The sequence below is a fragment of the Bos mutus genome, chromosome 2 (assembly GCF_027580195.1).
Source record: "Bos mutus isolate GX-2022 chromosome 2, NWIPB_WYAK_1.1, whole genome shotgun sequence".
In the NCBI taxonomy this organism is placed as follows: Eukaryota; Metazoa; Chordata; class Mammalia; order Artiodactyla; family Bovidae; genus Bos; species Bos mutus.
This window is the reverse complement of record NC_091618.1, coordinates 14,168,366-14,183,965: the sequence shown is the minus strand read 5'-3', so window position 1 is coordinate 14,183,965 and position 15,600 is coordinate 14,168,366. Positions and strand designations below refer to the sequence as shown.

At 54.4% G+C, this 15,600-nt stretch overlaps 1 protein-coding gene across 2 annotated transcripts in view; it reads left to right on the top strand.

Moving 5' to 3' along the window:
• The window catches only part of SPOCD1 (SPOC domain containing 1), a 30,947-nt gene extending 18,677 nt beyond the window's left edge, over positions 1-12,270 (top strand). Inside the window, exons 2-15 of one of the 2 annotated variants that reach the window (XM_070379522.1) lie at positions 954-995; positions 1,986-2,162; positions 2,609-2,650; positions 2,820-2,880; positions 3,192-3,282; positions 4,055-4,214; positions 4,353-4,469; positions 6,026-6,151; positions 8,557-8,668; positions 8,885-9,035; positions 9,348-9,483; positions 10,001-10,090; positions 10,382-10,568; positions 11,447-12,270. In XM_070379522.1, the coding sequence (XP_070235623.1) occupies positions 954-995; positions 1,986-2,162; positions 2,609-2,650; positions 2,820-2,880; positions 3,192-3,282; positions 4,055-4,214; positions 4,353-4,469; positions 6,026-6,151; positions 8,557-8,668; positions 8,885-9,035; positions 9,348-9,483; positions 10,001-10,090; positions 10,382-10,568; positions 11,447-12,114 (2,160 nt within the window). In that variant the 3' untranslated portion in view covers positions 12,115-12,270. Of the gene's footprint in view, positions 1-953; positions 996-1,985; positions 2,163-2,608; positions 2,702-2,819; positions 2,881-3,191; positions 3,283-4,054; positions 4,215-4,352; positions 4,470-6,025; positions 6,152-8,556; positions 8,669-8,884; positions 9,036-9,347; positions 9,484-10,000; positions 10,091-10,381; positions 10,569-11,446 lie in introns of both variants that reach the window. The other variant, XM_070379517.1, reaches the window with a different exon arrangement.
• The last annotated feature ends 3,330 nt before the right edge of the window (positions 12,271-15,600 follow it).

Below are 15,600 nucleotides of genomic sequence, written 5' to 3'. Positions count from 1 at the left end.
GGTTCTTGTGGATACTTCCAGAGGTATTTTATGCAGATGCAAGCAAATACAAATTAAAAATTCTGTCTCTTTTTAAAGCAAATGGTAGCACACTACACACATTGTTCTGAACTTTCTAATTTTAAAAATAGTATGTAATTGTAAAAGAAACACATGCTCATTTTGAATAACATAAATATCCAGGTGTCTGCGAGTAGAAAGTGAAAGTCCCCCTGGAATTTCATTCCCTAGAGATAACCTGTATTGTGCATCTATAAATATATATTTACATAAATCGGCTTATGCAACATGTACTGCTCCATAACCTATTTTTTTCTTTTTCTCCCAACTATGCAGCTTGATGTCTTTCCATGAATCTTACCACATCTGTCAGTGCTCTCCACATAGCCCAGTAGTTAAATGCCTGGACTTTGGAGTCAGACAGGACTAGATTCTAATTCTAGCTCTGTCGCTTAGTAGCTACAGGACTTTTCAGAGCCTCTCTGAGCCTCAGTTTCATCATCTATAAAATGGGGATAGAAATAGTACATAGTCCATGGTGGTGTTCAGAGATCTTAGTAGGATCATGTATGACATGCTCCCTCCACAGCCAGCTGCTTTATAAGCCCTCAACAAATGGTGGCTTTTAGTGACTCACTCTTTTTAATGGCCACTTAGTATTATGGCCTGGAGAATTTCATGGTCTTTATAGTCCATGGAGTCGCAAAGAGTCAGACACAACTGAGCAGCTTTCACTTTTAGAATCCATAGTATACTGTGTCACTGTTTACTAACCATTCTCCTTTTGATGGACATTGGATTGTACCCCGTTTTTTAGTTACAAATGCCAACCCGGTGAACACTGAATATACATCTTTCACCTTTGTAAGGGTGTCTTCTTATGAATTCACTGCAGGGAGGGGGGGTCACTGGGTCCTCTGAATTCTAATCTTTCTATCCTCTTTCTCTCCAAGGAGACGATGAGAATGGCCCATGGAGTGAAGCTTGTGTGTTATGTAGGTTTTTGCTTTTTATTACTGCTCTTCTTTCTTCCTCTTCTGAGGTCTGGTGGGGTGGGAGGGGTCCTCCCCAGAGACAATCCCAGGCCCTTGCCCCTGCCTGCCCTCTTCCAGAGCATCCCCACTCCCTATGATGTGACTCTCAGACTTCCATCTTCCCCCAAACCTTGGAACCTGACCATTCATGATCATTCACTCAAGGATTAGTTTTCAGATCCACCTACTTTTAAAACAACTTCTGGTGACTTGTAATAAATTGGAAGAATCAAAATACACTTAAATGGGATAAAAGTCTAAAGAAAGCAAGAAAAGGGCAAGGAGAAGGGGAAATCTTGTTACTAACAACCCCTCACTCTACCAATCCTGGAAAGGTACAACTGCTAGGTTTAAAGTTAAAACTGAGCTTCCTGGCGGCCAAAGCAGAAAGGGGAGCAGAATAGGTTCTATAGGTCATCAGAAGACCCAGAACTACTCTGCACCTTGAATGGGTCATGAAGGGCTTCCTCTCTGGGTAATAGAGGGATGATCAGTAGGCTTTCAGAGGGGTATGGATATGTTCACCATGTGGCTGCTTCAGGGGGAAAAGGCAAGTCACTGATCCCCAAAAACGGGCCTGACAGAGATTTTGAGAAAGAGAGGGTGGACTCAGAACAGGATATGAGCCCCTGGTAAGATGCATCTCTGGTCATAAGGGTGAGAAAGGTCTTGGTATAGGGTCCAAGTAACTGTGAACGTGGCTGGGAGGAAGGGCGAAGCCGAGAGAATGAGAATGATGCCAGGCTTCTTTCCTGGGATGGAGGCCAGGCAGTCAGCAAACATTTACTGAACCCTACTGTGTGCTGGGCCTTTTCCAGGCATTGGGAGTACAGTGGGGGCCAAGACACACGTGTTCTCTGTCCTCATGGAGCTTACCATTCAGCGGGGAAGAGAAAGGACTGTAAATTGCAGGTGAGGTTAGCAGTCTGAAAGGCACTTCTCCCCTGGCAGGTTGGTTCCGAACCAGTGATCTGCCTCCTGGGGGCCGTGAGCTACAGCCAGGCAGGGGGGCAGCTACCTCCAAAGCTGGAGGTTCTGGAGGACATGATGGAGGCCAGCTCAGCCTCACCTGCCCAGAGGCCCAGAAAGAAGAAAAGGCGCAGGGCCCGGGGCCGCGTGAGGCGCCAGGTACAGAACAGGGTCTTTACACTGACATCATTTAATCCTGCTGGGAGAGACACATGGGCATGTGGTTCACAGAGACGTTGCTGCAGCCCAGAGCGATGCTCTGACTTGCCCACAGTCACACAGAATGTGACAGCCAGGGGTGCGTTAGACCGTCATCTAACCTGGTGTCTGTGTGCTCCTTCCCCTGCACTGTTGAGTTCAGGAGCTTGACTGCATGCAGCAAGGGAGGGCGGGAGGGCCCGTGGCCTCCATGCATCTGGGGAGAGAGTGGTCATGGACCTTCCTTCCTGGCCAGCTGGCATGTCCCACCATTCCAAGATCCTCTAGCCACCTCCCTTGGGGAAGGGGGTCCTGGTGGCCTCTCTGACCCCTTTCACCATCCCCAGGAGTCACTCCCTGCACCCCAGGGACTCCCCCTTCTTCTCTGCCTCCTCGTTCTGTTGCAGGTGAGGGTTCGCATTCAGGAGCCCAGTGCTGAGGGTCTAGGGGTGAGTGCTTCTGCTCTGGCCACGCAGTCTCCCTCCCTGGAGCTCACACAGGTCAGGGCAAATGTGGGGGTGCACAGGTGGCTGGGGAGACGGTGCCCCCGGCCCCGACCCTGGGGCTGGGAGGCTGTACCCAGGGACAAGGCCTCAGTTCCTCACCCCTCCCCCACAGCGCAGCCCAGTGGAGGCTGAAGAGGAGGAACCTGGTGAACAAGCAGGGGGCGAGGACTTAGGTGAGGGGCTGTGGAGGGTGCCCCTCAGCAGCCGCCTGTCTTCCAGGAATTTCTGGGGACACACGGGCTCATGCCCAGCTCCTGGCCTGACCCCTGCTGGGACTCCTCTCCTCCCCCCACCATCTGCCTGCAGTCCTTCCCCAAAGGGGTGGGGCTGCTGGCTGCCTGGGCTCAGCAGACAGACATCCTAGACACCTTGGGTCCCTGAGGTGGGACCCCTTCCTTACCTCCTGAAGCCCCTCAGCCTTGAGTTGCCCCACACCCTTGCCCCTGAGCATCCCCTGGGAGCCCATGACACTCTCTCCCCACAGCTCAGCTTCAGCCCCAACAGGAGAAGCCACCCCTGGATATTGGGATACGGGGCACCGTGGTCCGCACCATGCAGGAGGCGTTGTGGAGTCGGTAAGGCCTTACTCCCCCTCCTCTGACACCTGGCACACCCTGAAGGGCTGCCCTCGCATGTCCCACCTCCCGGGGCTGTGCTGTGTTCTGAGGGCTTGTGTGTCTATCACTAACCGCATTTTGTCCTGTGAGGTCATTTGCCCACACGGCAAGCCAGTGGAGAGCCGGATTTGAGCCTGGGTCTCTCTGGCTTCAAGGTAGCGCTTTTCCTTTAAGCCACTGCAGCTCTCAGTGTCTGCTCTGTCCTTGTGGATATCACCCACAGAAAATGCTTTCAGACACAGGGCGACTCTGTGCTGGGACCATCTCAGAGATCTGAGCTCAGAGCGCTCATTTTACTAATGGTGAGACTAAGGCCCAGAGAGGGCAGGATTTTGCAAAGGCCACACAGCAAGTCAGTGGCTGATTCAGGGTTATACCCAGGACCAGGTCTCCATCCTCTGCCCTGACCAGTGCCTTATCCTCCCACCCCCCGGCTTCTGCCCATCCATCCATACCCTGGTTCACTGGTCAGGGAGAGCAGGGGCCGAGCAATCGGACCTTGCTTTTCCACTCATTATGTGGCCTTGGCAAGCTCCTTATCTTCTCTGAGCAGCAGTCACCCGTCTGTAAGTGGAGAATGATAGTACCTGTTTCTCACAGAGTGAGATGGGTTCACTTAGGAAAATGTTCAGAGTAGAAACCAGAGTTGGCCCAAACCCTGCTCCGCACCCCTGCTCGCTCTCAGGCTCAGTGCCCTGGCCCTACCCTTGTTCCCCTCCCCACCCCACAGCCGTCGGAAGCACCCAGACCTGGTGCTTAGTGAGAAGGTCGTGGAGGGCATCGCTGCTGGCATCGAGGCAGCTCTCTTCAACCTGACACAAGCCACCAATGGCCGCTACAAGACCAAGTACCGCAGCCTGCTGTTCAACCTGCGGGACCCCAGGAACCCGGTGAGCGGGCCTCCGGGCTGGGCTGGGGCCTGTTCCGAGGTGGGAAGCCCTGGAGTATCTGGGAGCCTGACCTGGGAGTGCCCGCAGGGTTGGGGTGGGGGTTCTCCAAGCGGCGTGATGTAGCCCCTACCCCTGCAGGAGCTGTTTCTCAAAGTGGTTCATGGAGACATCACCCCCCACGGCCTGGTGCGGATGAGTTCAGTCCAACTGGCCCCCCAAGAACTGGCCCGCTGGCGGGACCAGGAGGAGAAGAGGGTGAGTTGTCAGATCAGGTCAGGACCTGGCAGAGGGAGTTGGGGGAGGCTCGAGGATGGAGCTGGAGAGACAGAGAGTGAGGAAGAAGGTGGTGAGACGGGAGTACAGGATAGACAGAAACAGAAATGAGGAAACAGAGCAGGCAGACGGGGAGAGGGTCAGAGAGACTGTTGTCACTGGGGCGGATAAAACAGGAAAAGAGGCAGAAGTGAAGGGGGTTGAGGATGGAGAGCCTGGTAGAGGTGACGTCCCTGAGGTGTGGTCGTCCCCTGGCTTTTCTGTGGAGCTGGACTCGGGGTATGTGTGTGTCAGGGTCGGGGGCGGGGGGACTGGGGATGCTGGCCCGGACTCTGGAGTCCAGGAATATCATCTGCCATCCATGGTGGGTAGACCCAGTGTGACGCCTCTGCTCCAGTTCCAGCCCCAGAAATTCCAGAAAAGGCTGAATGTTTTCCTGGTGCCCCGGGCCTGGTGAGGAAGCCCACAGCCCCCCACACTTCACAGTTGCACCCCCACATACTCTGTGTCTGTGGGTCTCTCCCTCCCTGGGAATGGCTCTGAGATGGGGGAAGTGTGGGCACTGAGCCAGCTTTGGGAGATGTTTGTGTAATGGTTGTTGGTGGCCCAGTGAGAGAGAGGGGGACTGACCGAGGGAGTGGGGCCCATGGATGGACTGGGGGCAGTAAGACCTTGTTCTGACAGACACGAGGCTGGTTAGAATTAATAGTGTAATCCATTAGGTGCATCTGCCCACTGCAGTCTGAGCTTCTGTTGGGGCATTGTGGGTCAGGGAGTAGGGTCATCTGTGTAAACTGTGGGGCCCATGCAGAATGAAAACGCGAGCACTTTGTTGAATGATGAAGAATTTCAAGACGACAGCAGCATGAAGCATGGGGCCCTTCTAGAACAGGGCCCTGGGCTACTGCATGGAGCCCATGCCCACAAAGCCAGCCCTGCAGGGAAGACTGGGCTTCTGTTCTCCAGGGGTTGTTAGAAAGGGACAGATAAGCTTTCCAGAAACATTTCAGATACGATGACATTGATCAACAATAAGGATCACAAGGAGCAAATACTATGAACTAGACTCCAGGCTAAGCACTCTATATAAGCTGTTTAATATGACAATCTTAATTTCATTTCTAAAGAACAGGTCAGCTGAAGCTTAGAGCCACAAAGGGCTTGCCCAAGGCCACACCACGTTGTGGGTTTTTATTAGTGGCAGCTGGTGGCCAGTGGCTGTGCTTTCTCGACGACACACTCTTTGAAGAACAGAGAGTGGGTGGGATACAGTCTAGGGCAGATTTGACTTGTGGGAGGAGCAAAGCTCAAGAAGGCTTCCTGGGGGAGGCAGGGTTTGAGTTGGAGGGTGAATGAGTGGACTATGGAAAGGTAGGGCAGCTGGTGGGTCTTTCTGGGTTAGGGAGCAGGGAGCTGCAGAAGTAGAGGTGTGGAGGAAGGCAACCGGCTGGCATGGCAGGGGAGGAAAGGGAGCACGTGGGCTCCTGGTGGCCAGTCCCCCACAACCCCAGCTGAGCAGGGGCTGCCCCCTCTACCAGGGCCTGGAGATCATTGAGCAGCTGCAGAGGGAGCCGCGTAGCCTCCCGGCCTCCAAGCTGACCCACAAAGGGGAAGTCGAGATCCTGCGGGACGAGGACCAGACGCTGACCCTGGAGGACCTGGTGGTAAGTGGGAGCCTGACCTGGTGGTCGCCAGGCAGGGCCTGTGCCCACGGGCCCCAGCCCTCACCTCCCCAGCCGTGTGGCTGTGGGCAAGGCACCTGACTACGCTGAGGCCCAGGGTTGTCACTGTAAACCAGGGAACGTCGGTTGCTGCACACGGTCTGGGAGAGCATGGGGCAAGACAGCTGCCGGCACGGGGCCTGCCAACACCTTCTCAGTGCTGCTCCCCCGCCTTTTGGCTGAACCCCACGTGTGGAGTAGTGAGTCCCATCTCTGTAGTTCCCCCAACCTCAGGCACTCCGACCGCATCCCAGGTTGGGAAGCAGGCGGGCCACGCTGTTTGAGGCAGTGACTTTAGGGAATGTTAAGGAGCAGAGGCTTACTCTGTTCTGCAGAAGGACTGAGGATGCTCCAGCAGGGAGCGGCGTGGAGTCCCGGCCGTCTGTACAGCGTGTCCTTGCTTCCCCTGGGGTCTGCCCGATCCTCGTGCACATCCTGCTCCTTCACCCCCTTGGCTCCTCCATCTTGCACTTGGCCCAGCAGGCTGGAGCAGCCCTCCAATCAGTGAATCCATCCAATCCATTGTCAGCCTCCTGCAGCCAATCGGAGCGCCTCCTTGGCTCACTTCAGTCACTCCCAGGAGAAGGCTGCTTTGGCTTTGGTTGGGTGTTCCATGGATTGGATGTTCACCCTGGTCTAATCAGTTGTGTGTCCAGGATAGGGGAGTGTCTGGCAGGTCCCTTGAGCCATGTTTCCTGGGGAAACGGCAGTGGCCATGACCAACAGAAATCCCTACTCTTCTGCACCAGTATCCAAGCCAACAACCAGAATTGCTGGTGTTGCAAAGAAGAGCCCTAAGCGGGTGTGGCTGCTCCCTAACCCAAACCAATCTGCATTCCCTGAGAAAGTTGAATGCAAATGTAGGGGGAGGAGCCAGAGACAGATGGGTCGAGAGAGTGGTTGGAGAGTAGAGGAGGGGAAGATGACACAGAATAGCAGTCCCTCTGGTTGAACACCTACTATGTGCCCCTTTTACAAGTAGTGCCTCATTCAGACCTCACAATGAGTGAGATGGGTGAGGCACCTCACACCCAAGGTCGCTTAGTTGGCAGTGGGGGAGACTGGCACCTAGGCTGTCTGACTCCTAAGCTTGAGCCTTGTCCACTGCTCTAGAGGTGGTTTTAAGGCAAAAGTAAGTTTCAAGATCTTTTCAAATCTTCCTAAAGAAATGTTTGCTCTGTGTTTAAAGCTGGTTCTATTGTAAGGTAGAAGGCTGATTTAGCAACGGGCATCAGGACTTGAAAAATGTTCATTCTCCCCGATTCTGTCATCTGCTTATGAACTCATCCTAAGGAGGTAAATTGAAAGTTTAGGAAAATACTTTCTGCTCAAGGATGTCCTCAGTGTTATTTGTACTAGTGAAAGCCTGGGCATGACCCAGTTGTCACTCAGCAGTGCAACAGTGGTGATGCGCACACTCCAGTCCACCCCATGAGTGCTGTCTGTAGGGACCGTGTAACATGGTAGATGCCTCTGCTGTGGTTCATGGACAGAAAAGACAAGCTTGCATATATGATCCCAGCTCTTTTTTTTTTTTTTTAAGTTATTTATTTATGTATTTAGCTGTGTCAGGTCTGAGGATCCCTTAGAAGATCCTAGGGATCTTCATTACGGCCTGCCGGCTTCTCTAGTTGCGGTGTGCGGGCTTACTTGCCCTGTGTCATGTAGGATCTTAGTTCCCCGCCTAGGGATCAGACCTACATCCCCTGCAGTGGAAGGCAGATTGTTACCCACTGGACCACCAGGGAAATCCCCCAGCTCTTTTAGCAAAAGGATTCCTGAAATTCTGGGTATAGATAAGCTATTATAAAGGAATACCCAAAATATCAGCAGTTGCTTCTGAGTGGTGAGACAAAGAATGATTTTTTGTTTTTTTTTATTTTCAAATTCTCTGTGTTTTCTAAATTTTTTGTAATAAGTTCACGGTACTTTTGTAATTGAAGAATGTATTCTGCTGACGCTGTCTGGGACTTGCTGGCTAGCATCCGCCCAGCTGAGGCCAAGGTAACCACCTAGCCGTGAGAACCACCCCTCCTCCTAGCACCGTCCCCCCCAGCCCTGAGCTCTGTCTTGCTCCAGCTCTGGAGCAGAGGCCTGGTTTACAGTATCTGGGTCCAGTTCCCCCTGTGACTGCAGAACTACTGTGTGACCCTAGGCAAGTCCCTCTGTTTCTACCTCTGGAAAATGGGGACACTCTTCCTTACTTGGCTCTCAGAGATTCAGATGAGACCAGGGGTGTTTATTTAGAAACACAAAACCACATCGCTGAGGCCTCCATATAACAGGAGGCCTCCTGACTCCCCAGCCGCCTCCCCAGCCCACCTCCTCTCTCCTCTTGTGCCTCCCAGGGACCCATGGTGTCCATAGACGGCGGCCCCCGGGCCCTGCCCGCCACATCGAGGGACAGCATGGAGCAGCACCAGCACCACTTCCTAGACCCCAGCTGCCGCATCTGCACGGGTCGGGGGAGACACGGGAGGGGCGCAGGGGCGGCGGGCAGGCCTGGACTGGGCATGGGCTTCAGCAGCGACACGGATTCATGACTTGGGGCGATGGTGGCAGGGTGTCCCAGGTCACCTCGAAAAGGACCTTGTTCAAACCCAGTTTGTAATGCCCTGGGCTGGCTTCAGCCTAGCTCCTGGCCTCCATTTCAGCTCTTGCCTCTGCTCTTTGCAGACTGGAAGCCCTCGTGTGAGCGGCCAAGCTCACTCAAAGCTGCAAGGAGGATGCGGGACCATGTTTTCCAGAGAGCCACAAGCCAAGTTCCTGTGTCCTTTCCAGATATGCCCCAAAACAAGGAGAAGCCTCTAGCAACGTGCAAGGACAGGTGTGGGGAAGTGGGCAAGGAGGTGGGCAACCCAGCAGGGTGGGTAGGCGAGGCACCCACTGGGGCTGCAGACAAAACCTGGGCTTTTCCATATGGCCTTAGGCAAATCTTGCCTCTTGTGTGGGCCTCACTTTGCCCATCTGTGCAATGGAACTAATCACCCCCGCCTGCTGGTCTCCACCTTGTAAGGCCTTACTTGGACCAGTGTTCCAGCACCCACTGGAGTCACAAGACCTTCTCTGAAAACTAAGGAGCTTCTGGGGAAGCCCTGATGACCTGTTCTGCCTGGCCCTGTCTCTCTCTCCCTCCTAGGCTCCAGATGCCTGCTGGGCCCACAAAGGCCCTGCCCACCCAGCTGCCCTGGGAGGGGTCTTTGGACATGTTCTGCATCAAGCGGTTCCGGGTCAGGGCCCAGCTGGTCTCGGGACACAGCTGTCGCCTCATCCAGGTGCTCCTGCCCTGCTCTTCAGGGACTCCTTCGCACATTAACCAGCCCCCTCAGCTACACACACCGCCGTTCATTGATTGACACACTCATCATTCTTAAATCATTGGCACCCTCTCTGTGCTTGGCCCCGTGCTAGGCATAGGGGCAAATGAGATGCCAGCCTCACTTCACGCATGGGCAAAGGACTCCTTGTAACCCAAAGCATAAAGCAGGAAGGACCCAGGACAAGGTCTGGTGTTGCCTGGTTCAGAGGAAACCAGGAGTGAGCGAGTGATCAGCTAAAACATTGGATGAGGGGTTCGAGGAGGGAGTGAGGGGTTTCTGAGAAGTTGCAAATTGGCCAGGACAGGCTGTAGGCCTCCAGGAGTAATTAGGGCCCCAACAACCATGGGGGGCCCTGATCAACTGCCTGCCCGTCCTCTTGGCCACAGGCCATGACTTCCAGATAGCTGGTCCTGAGTCTGCCCTAAATGGGTGGGAAGCTGGGAGGCTGACTGGCCGTCCTACCTGCCTGCAGGCCCTGCCCCAGGTGATCCGCTCGGCAAGCTGCATCGCCCCTGACGCTGTCTGGGACTTTCTGGCCAGCATCTGTCCAGCTGAGGCCAAGGTAACCACCCATCTGTAAGAACCACCTCTCCTCCTAGCACTGTCCCCCCAGCCCTGAGCTTTCTTTTGCTCCAACTCTGGAGCAGAGACCTGGTTTAAGATATCCGTGTCCAGTTCCCCCCCAGTGACTGAAGACCTCCTGTATGACCCTGGGCAAGTCCCTCTGTTCCCACCTCTGAAAAATGGGGACACTCTTGCTCACACGGCTCTCAGAGGTTCAGATGAGACCAGGGGTGTTCACAGGAGCAAAGCATGACTGTTGCTAAACCTGCTCTCCTTCCTGCAACCACAGGACATCTGCGTGGTCAGACTGTGCCCACAGAGCTCTCGGGACACCCAGAACTGCCACCTGCTCTACTCCTACCTCAACAACAAGCAGTGCCACGGCTTAGCAGCCATGGAACAGGCGAGGGTGGTCCTGCTGCCCCTGCCTGCCTTCCAGCCCCTGCCCTCCAGGCTGCGCCCTCTTGGAGGTCCAGGTGAGTGCCCGAGGCCTGTCCCACACCCCGCCTCCCCTCACTGGGTGACCAGACGGGCATTGCTGACATAGTCACCCCATTTCTGTGGAGGCAGGCACGCCTCAGCAGGGAATTCCCGAGACAGGCACGTGTGAGAACAGACTGGTATACCGCCTAGTGTGTGCCAGACAGCGTTCTGAAAGCCGTACTTAAATATTAAGTTAGTCCTCAACATTACTCTATCAGAATGGTAGTTAGTTTCTTCATTTCACAGATGAGGAAACTGAGGTAGGGAGAAAGCAAGTGACTTGTCTAGAGTCACAGTCAGTAGCAGAAACTGGGCTCCTAGCCACCAGTTAGCCAGTGAGAAACTCACTGGCCAGTCACGTTTGACTCAAACATGGCAGAGCAGAGGCAGGAACCAGAAATAATCGGCTGAAAGCCAGGCCTAAATAAAAGAGAAAGGAGGGATGTTCTTACCACTGCTGTCCTAGGCCAGGCTTGGCTTTTGTGCATGGGTAGCTTCCAGGGCGTGGCTCCAGGAAAGCATGGTTGGGGGCGGGGGTGGGGTGGTATCAAGGAGTGGGGTGTGCCTATTCCTGAACAGAGGGTTTGATGTTTCTGGGCTGCCTGATCTGGGGACTCTATGGTAGAATCACAGTCTGGAGATCAAACTATCCATGCATCATTCTCAGCCAGTGAACCCGTTCTCACACCATGAGAGCATCTTAAAGCTGCCTACTTACTTTTCTCAGCCCCTCATGGGCCCCATCTTACTGCTGGAAAGCTCTCTTGGGATCTAAGCTGTAGACCTCTTGGCCACAGACAGAATGCAGTTTCTGGGGGCTGTGAGTTCTCTCTGTCCAAGCCTTTGGTCTCTTTCCCCCATCTTTCTCCAGGCCTGGAAGCCACTCACTCAAGCCTGTTGCTGGCTCTGCTGCTCCCGCAATCAGGGCTTCCGGCCATGGCAGGATCTGGTGCCTTGAGGGGGAAGGTTCGCAAAATGGTCTCCTTCAACCGAAAAGTGGAGATGAGATGCTACCAGCCAGAGGACAAGGGACCACATGTGGCCCTGAAGGGCTCCCCTCCCCCAGGGGGTGCCATGCAGCAGAGCCAGGGCAAAGACAGCCTGGCTCCAAGGGGAATTTGTGCTTGGCAGAGACCACCCAGAGGCAGGGGGAGTCTGTGGGGAGAGCCTAAGACCCGGCAGGGTCCTGGGCGAGGGCTGTGGCCTCCAAAACCAGGCTGGTGCCAGTCCTGGCATCCCTATTCAGCATCACCAGTTGGCCATGACCAACACCGCCACAGGGCTTCCTGTCCCAACCAAGCCCTGCTCCAGCATCTCAAATCCCTGGTGGCCATGACCCAGCAGCTCCAAGCCTCACTGATGTCCCCAGGACAGGAGGAACTTTCCCAGCCACCTGTTCAGCCTCCCACAGTCCCTGGGACTCAGGGCCTTCTCTGCCAGCCCCCTGCAGCTCCAGAGCCCCCTGGCTCAGCCCTGGACTCCTCTTTGGGCCCTACAGATGGAGCTGGCACTGATAGTCCCCTTCCTGGAGAGACCTGACCCTCATTACTCATAGAAGAGGGGTTTGAATTCCCCCACCAGTGTTGAACTCTTAAGTGTTCCAGGGAGAGCAACAGGGACATAGGAAGGGGAGAGGTAGCTGTTTACATTTGCTGTTCTGCTATTTGCTTGGTGTTGATTTTTGGTTTAATAAAGAATTTGGCAAAGTTGAGACTGCATCTGCTGGCTGGACAGGAGGGACCCTGGGACTGGCCCTGTGTGGGTTGGGGTGGGTGTATCTGGAAGATTCTGTGCCCAAGTATGGCAGAGCTAAAGTGCTAGGGATGGAGGGGCGGGGCAGCTTTGAGTATCTGAGGTCCTGGGCCATCACTGTGCCCCAGGGTTCACCTGTTGCCATGGTGGGCTCTGGAAACATTTTAATGAGTATTTTGAACTGGATGGAAGAAGTAGTGATGAGAGAGAGGGCAGCTCTAGGTTGTGGGGAGAGAAAGAAATGAGGTTTTTTGAAAGGGCATAGACACTTAAAGATTGTTAGGGAGAGAAGGAGAGCAAGTTGCAGGGGTTTTTAAATTTTTCAGTTACCAAGGTTTTTCCCTTTGATAGTTGGAGGTTTCCACCATAATCCCCATGTCTCTGTTTCTGTGCATATCTGAGGGTCTCTGTGTGTCTAGTGCCGTGGGCATGTGTGTGCGTCTGATTCTATGTCTATCTGTGGGTCTCTGATGTCTCTTCTTTGTTCCTCTTGCCAGCCCCCAGGGACTGATACTGGAGACAAGCCAAGGGTCTTGGCTTGGGAGGTGGACTCTCAGGGTGGGTTTGGAGGCTGCTGTTAGGGTGGGATGGTGCTGCTTTGTTTGGGGGCTGGGGTGAGCTCTTAACAGCAGCTGCAATTGTAAGGTATCTGAGTGTGTGTGCACCTCCAGAGAGCTGCATGGGCTCTAACTGCCTCCTGGCTGCCTAACTCAGGGCCCAGAAGCAGGGCTAGCATTGGAGGAGAGAACTTGCGGCAGGACCCCAGCCTTACCCACCACCCGCTGCTTCGGCTTGAAGGGTTGTACCACTTCCCACCGGTTCTCGAAGTCTACCTACGTCGCCCTGGGCTGGGAACACTGGGACAGTAGTTGGGGGTGTACCACTTCTCTGCCCCACGAACTCTGCTGCTGCCCTACTCGCGATCGACAGCAGAGGGGGCCCTAGACCTTGGGATGGAGGTCGGGCCTGGCAGGACTGGAGGCCCAGCTGGGGGCGGGACGAAGTGTGGGAATTTCGCGGTAGGGATTGGAAGCACGTGCGGGGGTGGGGTGGGACAGAGTGGGAACTGGATTGATGAACGGGGGAGGGGGCAGGGTTCCGAGGGCCTTGTCTGGGCCTCCGTCTTGTATGCAAATTACGCAAATTACCATGCAACCTGCGGCTGGATGCTGACTCGGCAGCAACTTGGGCTATTATTTTAACACAAGGCAGTAAGGGGACGGCTGTGCGCCCCCTCTCAAGGCCCAGGGCTTCCTCCCAGGAAGGTAGGAGAGCGTTTGCTGCTTTTCCAAGCACTCAAGGAAGAAGCAGCTCCGTACTCTGGACTGAAACTTCCTTTCGGAGCGTCAGTTTTCCCTTCTGTAAATGGGAGTGATAATGCGGCCCTCTGGCACCTTGCGCCGCGGAGAGGACTATAGGTGATCCCGTAAATCCTCAGGCTGCCTGGAGGTCTGGACAGCATAACCTTCACCCACCTTTTGGCCGAAGTCCACAGCCCCTGGCTTTTTATTTGGCAGAGATGGCCAGAAGCGCGGATTAGGCGAGCAGTTACTAGGGGGCGTGGCCGGAGGTTGCTGGGCTCGGGGTTGCCAAGCAACGCTGGGCGGGGCTCACGTTGCTAGGCCGGAGTAGGAGTCTCCGCCGCGGACCTGAAGAGCCCCCCAGCTCTCCTCGGTTTTAGCAGAGGACGGCCGAAGGCCGTGCTCTCCCGAGATTTTCTCTGGGCTTGTTTCCCCCAGGCAGAACGCCTTTTCTGAGGGTCCTTCCGGTCACACCCTCTGAGACTCCGCGAACCTCTGGTCCCTGGAGCGAGGAACCCTGAGTCTTTGTGAACGTGTCTATGCGTTTGCTTGTGCAGTAGAGGGAACGGGGGTGGGGGTGGAGGGGTCGCTTTTGGGTTTCTATAGCAACCGCTCCAGTGTCACCCCATTGCTCCCGAAGATTTGAGCGGTTGCTTGTGCAAATTTATATGTATCTGCATGTCATTAACATAGAGGCGGAGTCGGAACTTGTTTGGGCAACAATCCCTGGACAGTTACATTTGCTCTTCCCTCATCTCGCCGCACGGGCACGTGGGCTGCGCATGCGTGAGTGTTTTGCTTATTAACGTTCCCAGGTTTGGGGTAGGTGGGTGAACTGTAACAGTGACCACCGCTTCCTGGGTCCCTCAGTCACCTCATGGAGCTATTTGAGTGAATCTGTCCAAGTACCCTTGACCAAAGACCCAGTCCCACCAGGCAATGCCAGGCCTGGTTGGAATCCCAATCCTGCCATTTCCTGTCTGTGTGGCTTTGGGCAAGTTTAGTTGCCCTCTGTATGGCTCAGAGTCCTTCTCTGTGCATGGGAATACTAATCCCTACTCAACAGTTATGTGAGGGTTCAATGAGATATCACTTTTAGGTACACCCCTTGCTGCTTCTGGCATACAGTAGGCCCTCCGTGATAGCTCTCTCCTACCCTGCATGGAGCCCAGCTCCTCTCAGGCCCCAACCAAAGCAAACTGACTTCTTTGCAGCTCATGTCATGAAAACAAAACACCAGGAAGAACTTCCAGGCGTCAAAGCAGCCTGGATTTGAGGCACAGGGTGAGGAGTATCGTTTGCCTTTTTGTCTTTCTTGGAGGCTGGAGGCCAGATTGATAGAACATGGACACCCTGCCCATCACCACCATTACCACACACACCCTTACACCCTTCTCTATCTCAGTGGCCAACTGTTTCAAGAAACCTTACACTTCTGTCTCAAAGCAGCAGCAGCGAAGTTGAGAGTTTTGAGAACCAGATGAGCTTTTAAGGGGACCAAGCGAGTATTCTCCAGGACTGTGACGTCTGGGATGGAGCAGGATCTAGCAGGAGGCTGCGGCCAGAAACTTTGCTTGAAGAGCCACGTAGCTGAGCCTTTTCCGGAGAGGACTGGGGGACCCTGGGGCCACTTCTTTGCCTTTTATGTCCTTAGTGTCCCCATTTGGGGACAATTATGAACAACTGGGACTCCTCTGCTGTGACTTGGGGCAAAGGGAGGCAGAAGTCAGCTCAGTATGGAGAACCCTCTCACTGCTGCAGCTGTGTAGCAGTGCCAGGCAGGAAGTGAGTTCCCTGTTGGGCTGTGAAAGCAGAAGCTGAGAGGGATCCTTGGAGCATGGCTGGGATAGAGCAACAGATCTGGAAGTTCTTGTTCTAACTTGGACTCTGTTCTAGTTGTTCATTTGTCCAGTTGTGTCCGACTCTTTGTGACCCCATGGACTGCAGCACACCAAGCTTCCCTGCCTTTCAC